We start from the raw sequence: 8,872 nt of genomic DNA, 5'->3' as shown, positions 1-8,872 counted from the left end.
TAATAGCTCTTCCCATAGTTGCATGAATTCGATCTCCCTAAAAAAGAATTAAAAAGAAAGTTAAGTTAGTAAAGGCGCATAACTTGAAGAAAATACATCACAACTCGAAAAATAACAACAGCTAAAAGAGTATGCACCTTTCATCTTGAATAATTAACTCAATTGAATTAGGATTTTCTGGTTTCTCGCGGTCTGGAACGTGCCATAATCTAACAACACGAACCTTCAAATTCCAACTCATTTTGGACGTTGATATTTCACTGATATAGTTATAGTTTGGAGCTATACTTTGCAGTAGTTTGTGCGTAAGCTAAACCCTAAGCAATGTAGAGAAGTCAAACCTAAATAAAAGTTGCTTAAATAAAATTTCTGAGGAAAAACTATCGAAGTAAATCAATTTTTAAGGCATCTGAAATCCTAATTTTTTAAAAAAAGTATGTTTAAATCAATGTGTAAGAGTGAATGTGCTCAAGAAATGATACAGATCTTCATTTTTTAGCTTTGAGTTTTTTGAATTTTCAACCTTCGTTTATTTTTTTTGTTAACCACCAAATTTTAATTTTTCTTGTATTTTTCCTTTGTCCTCTTGTTAATAATATCATTTCCTTTAATATAATATAGATGTAAGATACAAAATATTTATTTAATTAATTCTTTCTTAAAAAAGAATACCTACCATAACTGAATTATACACAAAATTTAATTAAAGATACCTATAATAATGTATATTGTTCACAAATAAGGTCAAATACAAAGTTTGTACTAAATAAAAATTATTATTTCAACTTAAAATTAATGTGTAAGATACAAAACGAAATTAACAAAATTTTAATTAATTCTTTCTTAAAAAAGGATATCTACCATAACTCAAAATTTAATTAAAGATACATATAGTAATGTATGTGATACCTATATTAATGTATATTGTTCAAAAATAAGGTCAGATACAAAGCTTGTACTAAATAAAGAATTATTATTTCAACTTAAAATAAATGTGTAAGATACAAAACGAAATTAACGAAATTTTAATTAATTCTTTCTCAAAAAAAGATACTTAACATAACTGAATTATACACAAAATTTAATTAAAGATACCTATAGTAATGTATATTGTTCACAAATAAGGTCAAATACAAAGCTTGTACTAAATAAAAAATTATTATTTTAACTTAAAATTAATGTGTAATATATAATGATTCTTTCTCAAAAAGGATACATACCATAATTGAATTATACACAAATTTAATTAAAAGTTATATATAGTTATAGTATATTGGTTTGCTTAATGAAAATTGCATCCTTTTTTTTTGTGTACGTCTTTGGTCATTAAAAAGAGAATATTTTTATTTTTAGTTTAAATCTTAAAATAATTGGTTTTGATTAATTAGAGAATGAAATTCAACTTACAGAAAATCTTGGACTACTACTTCCATTAAATATGTTTCCATTTATAATTCAAATTTTTTATGTTGTCTTAAAATTGCCAAGTGGCTTCATTTTAGCTTGCCACTTGGCTTAACCACATGCTTTACTACTCTCCTTTTAATATAACTAGTATTAGGACCCGCGCGATGCGCGGATAAATTATTTCAAATTACAATGTAGGTTGTTTGAATATCCCACATTGTGGGGTCTGGGGAACTGTTGTATTTAGGGTGTTTCAATATTTATTTTTTTACTGTTGCGTTAATTAGATTCAATGTTTGTATTTACTGTATTCGCTATTTTGTATTCAGTGTATTCAAATGTATTTGTATTAACAATATTTTAGTTATTCCTAATACATTTTATTATTGTTGTATTCAATATAATTTATTGGTTGTATTCACGGAAATTTTATTTGTATTCAGTGTATTTTAAAATTAAATGTATTCACTGTTTATATTTTGTTCCATTTCAATATTTGTATTCAGTGTATTTCAATGTTTATATCCTGTATTCATGCATACTGTATGTACAGTATGCATGAATACAAGTGTATTTAGTTGTATTAAAAAAATACAAACCTTCGAAATACATAAATACAGGCAAAAAAATATATTTTATACAAAAATAATGTTTGAGTGAATTTGTAAAGAATACAAGGTATTTGTATCATTGTATCTGACTAAATAGCAAAAAAGAGAAGAAAGTTCTTCGAAGATGGCGTTTTCCGGCCAACAAGAGAAGAAAGTTCGTCGGATTCGTATAGAATATAGTATCTGTCGTTCATGTTGCAGTATCCATGCTCTACTCGGATTATTCCAACATCGTTTTTGCTCCCCGCGCATCAGCCCTAGCCTCGGAGCGATGAGCCCCTCCTTGTTATGGAGGAATTTGATTTTGAAGAAAAGGTCTGTCTTTCCCCTATTTCTCCCAACAGTTTAGACGTGTTTTCAATTGCAGTAATCCTAGAGGATTCGGCCAGAGAATTCACGATTAGAAGCAGCTATTTTGCTCGAAAAGAGAGAGAAGGAAGAAAATTCCGAGAGAGAATCGTGTGTTAATTGAAAGAAAGAGAAAGGAAAAACATAAATAGCGTATTTCATGTCTCAATGGTAGTATATACCATAAATACCTATTTTGCTATAAAATATAAAATATAGCTATAGAAAATAATATTTTAAAATAATTTTGGTTTATAATAAATAGGGTGTATACCTTTGCTATAGGAGGTAAAATATCCTTTATCTATCTGGCATGAAAGTTACAATTGAAATTACCTTTTCATTGTTACACAAATAGCCGGTCAGCTTCAATGTTTACTTTTTCTAGCCGATATACATAGATTATACAGAATTATATATATTCACCGGTTATTTTTAACTTAAGAGATTAAGTGGGGCGGCCATTTGTGTTAATTCTTCTCCTTTTTCAAGCCCTTTTCGGATTGGCAAAATTGCATTCGAAAATTCATAACAGAACACTTTTTCACCATTAGTTTGAAAGTTGTCTAAGTCGTTTGGTAGAGTGCATAACACAAAATAATGCTTGCATTAATTTTGTGTATTACTAATACCTTGTTTGGTACACTTTTTCAACATATGTATAACTAATACAAGCATTAGTTATACATCTTATTTGGTATTATCCTGTGTATAGCTAATGCATAGCAAAACCATGGTATTAATAATACCAAGGCTATCAATGCATGCATTAGTATGTCTAAAGACCAAATTGTCCTTAAAGTCCCTTAAAACTAAAAAATATAGAGGGCATTTTTGTAAACAACTAATTTTTTAAAAAATTATGCAATGCATTTTAGTTTTTAATACATCACACCAAACAATGTATAAAAAATAATCTCTGCATAACTAATGTTTACATTACTAACACATGTATTACTAATCCATGCATTACTAATACACCATATTCAACATTATTCTTATACACCCAGTCAAACGACCTAAAGTCCAACTTACACTTGTATGAATCCGGAAAAGCCTATTGCATAGATTATGAAAGTGAAAAAGACAAAATCAAGATTACTCACCTATAGGTGATGAATTTGATAAAATTGCCATTGGTCTTTTGACGTCCATTCAGATGAGCTGTTTCCTCGTATGCATGACTGTTATGATCTAGAGACCAATATACACAATCTTTGGTGCTACTACCCTCACTAACACGCTCAAACCAATGATCTTCTAAACTTTGTTCTAATATAGGGAGAGTTGTTTTCAACGTCCAAAAATTCTTATTCGCACAACAGACAACATAAAACAATCCAAAGATCAATATAACCTTGTAATCATTGGTGGTAGAATCATAACATAACCCACGAGCATTAGGATGCATGGAGTTATTTATATATGGACACACAAGAGTTTTGTGTTGTCTGGTTGATGGATTCCACAGACCACAAAGCAAATAAAGTTTCCTACATTATCCAAATCAAAAACTGAAAAAGTGTGACTTAAAAAGGAACGAGATGCACTATTTTTAGGATAAAACCCAGTACATCAACTGCGCAAATTTTAGGGTTCATATAACCAACCCAACTAGTTTGGGATTAAAGCACATTTGACTGATTGAATGGTTGCTACAAAAATTTCCATTTAAGCACTTACATGAAACAGGAGACTTCAAGACCATTGTCAGGAATTTGCTAACAGAAATGATATCACAATTTATGCCCATACTCTACTTCCTGTGACTTCGATAAATAACCCACCAACATGCTTAGAAGAAAAGAGCACACACAACCGAACATAGGAAATTAATTCAAAGAACAATAGCTAGGCCTTCCTTCTTTGGAGGTACTATCGCCTTCTTATTTCCGGGGAAAGCACTGCTAGAGATATCCACAAGGGCCTTGAAGCTGTATGGTTCGTGCATCGACAATTCTGACAAGACTTTCCTGTTCAGCTGTACGTTCTCTTTCATCAACCCGTGCATGAAATTGCCATAATTTACCTGGAATTTGAGTGAAGGTTAAACAAAGGGAATTAATTCAGAACTCAAATCAAAATATTATTTAGTAGATAACAAAAAAGTGTATCTTGTTTACTTGTAGTGAGAAGTGCTAATAAATAGTAGTATCATTTAGGAACATCAGATATGACTAGATGACAGAAAGAGTGATAACAAAGGCCAAATGCTTGTCAAAACTTCCCACAAACATATTAAAGCAGCTCACTCAGTTAAAAAAGTACCCTGCTCAATCATCTCCCAATTAAGCAGCTTAACCAAAAGAGAGTTTCATATACTTTTGGTGCTGGTAAGTTTAGGGAGTAAAAAGGAGTACATCAAAAATCAGAAGAACAAAGAAAAGAAGATTCAAATGATCACAAAGCCTAGTTATCTAATCAAGGGGCTTAATACATCACTCTATTTGCAATGTTGTTCTAACTTCTACCTTAAAAAAGTAAAAGAACAGACAGATTAATTCCCAATGCAGCCGACAACATGATTCCGAAAAGTAATGAATTTCACAATTAATATCTTGATGGCAGCATGACGGCCGCAAGTGTGGCGCATGCAAAAACAACGAAAGGATATATGTGCTAGTTTGGAAGTCACTTCGGGGACTTTTCATGTTACTTATTGATACCTAGCGGCACCTACAAAATTTATTCTCTTCTTTTTCATCATATCAATGAAACACAGCAATATCTTCCAACTATGAGCTATTTATTTCATTGCCTCATTTGCATTTGGATAGTCAAACAAGGTTTCCAGAGTTTCCACAATGCTAAAAAAGATAGAGAGTAGAAGATTATTCTCATCTGCCTAAGCCGACTCGGCAGCAGAGTTACCAGGTTCTTGTACTGGTGGAAGACTAGTGGAAGGTAACAGGTATCCGGTAAAAGAGTTTAAGAGCGCTCAAGTTGACATAGACACCACCTTTATAAGGAAAAAAAGATATAGAGTAGAAGGATATTGAAACACTTGAGAATTTCAGTGTAGCTCTACACAGATGTACTATTCCAAATACTAGGATGTGACCTTGGAAAGCAACTTGTAGGGTAAAGAGCTTGATTTGCAAAATATCATAACGGTAGAGTAGAGCTTAGAAAATGTATGTTTTTCCAAATCCTCCACATCCAAATCTCTAAAAGCAAATAGCGGAAAGCTTAACAGGATCATGAAGCATAAGAGTGTCACCTTACTCATATATAAGCAATCAGGGAAAATCGACCATTCAAAAAATATCATGTTGCTTATGAAAAATAGCAGAATATCTAAGATAAGAAACTATTAGAGAATCCGTCTACCATGACACACTTCACTTTGTGATTCTGTAGTCATTTTAGCATTGAGAACTGAAACTTTGTTTTCCTAACAAAAAGTCAAGTAGTGCATCCTCCCTACAGCTGGTAAAATATTCCTGAATTTCCTTTATAAAAAAAATAAAAATAAAAAAGACACCTGAATTTCAAATGCATTTCATGGTTCATATCCGGTCATTTCATATTAATGTCCGTATTCCCATAAGAAATATCTTATTAAACTCCTATTAATACATATGTTGTTTTCACAGCCGAAAACCGAGGGTCCTGCAAGTTTGCTCTTTGACTGCCATGCCAGGCCTCCCAAGTTTAATTAGGTTATGGGACTTAAGTCCTCTAACCTTCTCTTCTCACTCCCCGTTCCCTCCCACTTCTGTCACATCATGATTTCCAATATTCACTTCACTGAAACCTGGCTTGCATGTGCGCACGCATGCACTCTCTCTCTGTCTTGATATATCCATCTCTCTGTAAGTGGGAAATTGTGGATACAATACAAGGTATTTTTATCAACACATATGTATTATTATCTACATGCTTTTCTTGGGTCTATTAACAACCGAGAAATCTGTTGCACCAGTTTCAAAACTTGTGGATAATAAAACCTTCCTTCTACTCTTTTTAAATATCAAACCTGGTTCACCAACTAGGACTCAAAATCTTGATGTGCTCTTACCACACATCCGGTGTTGTGCTACTTTGCCATCTAACCAAAATCCTTGCAGCTAATCCTCATATTTTACAATTTTTAAGTATCTTTCCAGTTTATATCCAACTAAAATATAAGAGAAATGTGATGCCAGTAATCTTCTCTTAGTAATATATTCTTTAAACCTTTCAGATCCCCATTAACTTAAGAAAAAGAAAATACTACATAGGTAGGGTTTCTTAGTATATTAAAATGTGACCTAAAGACGCCTACCAGAGTCTGTTTTAACTTGGGTAGCAAATTGCAAACACATTCCTATCCCGCGAACAAAGTGATCTACATATTAGGTATCAACGGGGCATCCTTATTTAATCAGAAAAAGTGTAAGACAGTAAGGAACAGAATGACATTTTGACATTCTCTACAAGCTGAAAAAACATAAACTGTTTATTAGCTTAAACATAAATAGTCGGGGAATGACTTAATATAGTTTTTTGATATTCTCGTTTAGGTTGCATATCCGTTCTATGGAAAGCTAGATTGGATGTTTGCAAAGCATAGCTGGTAACTTTTCCTATATCACATATATTTGCCAAGAATATAGTCAATTTATGTCATTCTTGCAAAAGACCATAGTCTAATAATTCACTTTTCGTTTCCTATCTGACATTATTCAACAGTTCAGAAAATGCAGCCACTCTTTCTTTATTTCCACCTGCTACTAATTGGGCCACTCAATGATACATAAAAAGAACTTATACAAGGACCGGATTAGTTACCCATTTCAAAAATGTTTCTTCAATTCATCACAAAGATCTAGCTTCCAAAAAATAAAAGGAAAAAGCCACAAAATTTATGAAATTGCAATAATTAGAAAAAAGGGGAAGAGAAAATGGTGCATACTCCGTGTTGGCGAGTTCCGGCATTGATGCGTTGAATCCAAAGGGAACGCATGTCCCTCTTCTTATTGCGACGGTCTCTGTAGGAATACTGAAGCGCCTTTTCAACTCTTTCCCTTGCTATTCGTATGCAGTTCTTAGCTCTTCCTCTAAACCCTTTAGCTAGCTTCAATACCTCCTTCTTGTTCATCTTTACCGCTGCGAATTGCTATAGACTCCTTTCTCAAAGCTGTTGGTTGGCCTTTTGGGGTTTCTGAAAATGTTCTAGTTATATAAATGCAATTTTTAGTTTTCACCCTCATATTTAACGTATTTGTCACTATTGCACCCCCTAACTTCAGTTGTTGGTACTTTGTGCCTTACGAGGCAAAACAAACATCAGCTCGAGTTTTTCAAGTTTCTTCCCGAAGCTATATCCTATCTTAGACATATAATCAAAACGTTTTGAGTGCTTAATGGATCTCACAATATTTCGAATATACTTCACCAACTTAACTCAAAATATATTTTATCAAATAATCGATGTAAAATTTGGCAATATTGACAAATACAAGGGAAAAAAGGTCATAAGTTACCTTTAAACTATGTACGAAGAAGTCTAAATATAGTTTCCGTTAATAATTGAGCTCAATCATGCCTTTACTATCAGAAAAGTGGACTATATTTACATTTATTGAATAAAAAATCAATTAACATGGTTTGCTGCTATGTGTCATAATTTTATAATAAACTTTTTTTTAATAAATTTTTACTTCTCTCTTAGAATTGAATCCATTGATGTTCACGTAAGTCCCTAGTATAATGGGTCAATTTCTTATTTCTCATGTTAGAGATATTTATTATAAACTTGACTATTCCGAATGAACCTTGTGTCGAAAGATATATATGTTAAAAATGTCTTCAGGATGCTCTTATCATATTATGTTATCCTTCAGGAACGTGTTCAAAGTATGAGTTGTGTATTAAAATGTTATGAATTCGAGCCATGTTTCAAATGAAAGTTATTATGCCAATATTCATGTAGTTTAGCGACCATTTACGCCCCACCTTAGCTATGCTTTATTGCTACATGAAGGTTAAATGATAACAAATGGCTATAATTATGAATTTTATGCTTTGCAGGAGCAAGTCTTGATTATGAGGACATTGAACAGTGTTTGGAGCTAATTTGGAGCAAGGAAAGCCAATTGGAGGTGAATGCGCGTGAAAGAAGAAGGAAAAAAAAAATAGAAAACAGCTGAACTTCATGAGCGCGGGCCAAGCGCGGCCATGCTCGTCAGGCAGAATAGAATGCGATATGCGCGGCCCAAGCGCGGTCGCGCTCGTCACTTCGAGAAACATTATTTTCAGGGGTAATTTCGTAAGTTCGAGGGCAACTCTCCTCAACATATAAGAAGCCCAGGTCGCCCAAAGAGAAGGTATCAAAGTTTTTGAAGGATTATTGAAGGCAAGAAGAGGCAAGAGGCAAGACGGAAGATTCAACATAGAGTTTTACCTTTCTTCCTCTTGTTTTGATCATTAATGATGAATTCTACTATTATGATTGTGAAAATGATTATGCGTAGCTAAACATTTAATCTAGGGTTTTGATGGAAGCTCGTGGAGGATGAATT

General features: G+C 32.8%; 1 protein-coding gene across 1 annotated transcript; it reads right to left on the bottom strand.

The window, feature by feature from the left end:
* Positions 1-3,895: 3,895 nt before the first annotated feature.
* On the bottom strand, positions 3,896-7,517 carry LOC107807860 (uncharacterized). Its single transcript, XM_016632307.2, has 2 exons — positions 7,264-7,517; positions 3,896-4,395 (listed from the first exon to the last, which is right to left on the bottom strand). The coding sequence occupies exons 1-2, from the start codon at positions 7,447-7,449 to the stop codon at positions 4,204-4,206; spliced, it is 378 nt and encodes a 125-aa protein (XP_016487793.1). The 5' UTR covers positions 7,450-7,517; the 3' UTR covers positions 3,896-4,203.
* Between the last annotated feature and the right edge of the window lie 1,355 nt (positions 7,518-8,872).

Source organism: Nicotiana tabacum, chromosome 3 (genome assembly GCF_000715075.1).
Source record: "Nicotiana tabacum cultivar K326 chromosome 3, ASM71507v2, whole genome shotgun sequence".
Taxonomy (NCBI): domain Eukaryota; kingdom Viridiplantae; phylum Streptophyta; class Magnoliopsida; order Solanales; family Solanaceae; genus Nicotiana; species Nicotiana tabacum.
Note: the sequence above shows the minus strand (reverse complement) of the source record. Positions and strands in the feature narration are given on the sequence as shown.

What these genes read in the sequence shown, in the direction of transcription:
- LOC107807860 (XM_016632307.2), bottom strand. Translation starts at nt 7,449, where the DNA reads ATGAACAAGAAGGAGGTATTGAAGCTAGCTAAAGGGTTTAGAGGAAGA. An exon ending in CCGGAACTCGCCAACACGGA is followed by an intron (nt 4,396 to 7,263) that starts GTATGCACCATT and finishes CTCAAATTCCAG; the next exon opens with GTAAATTATGGCAATTTCAT.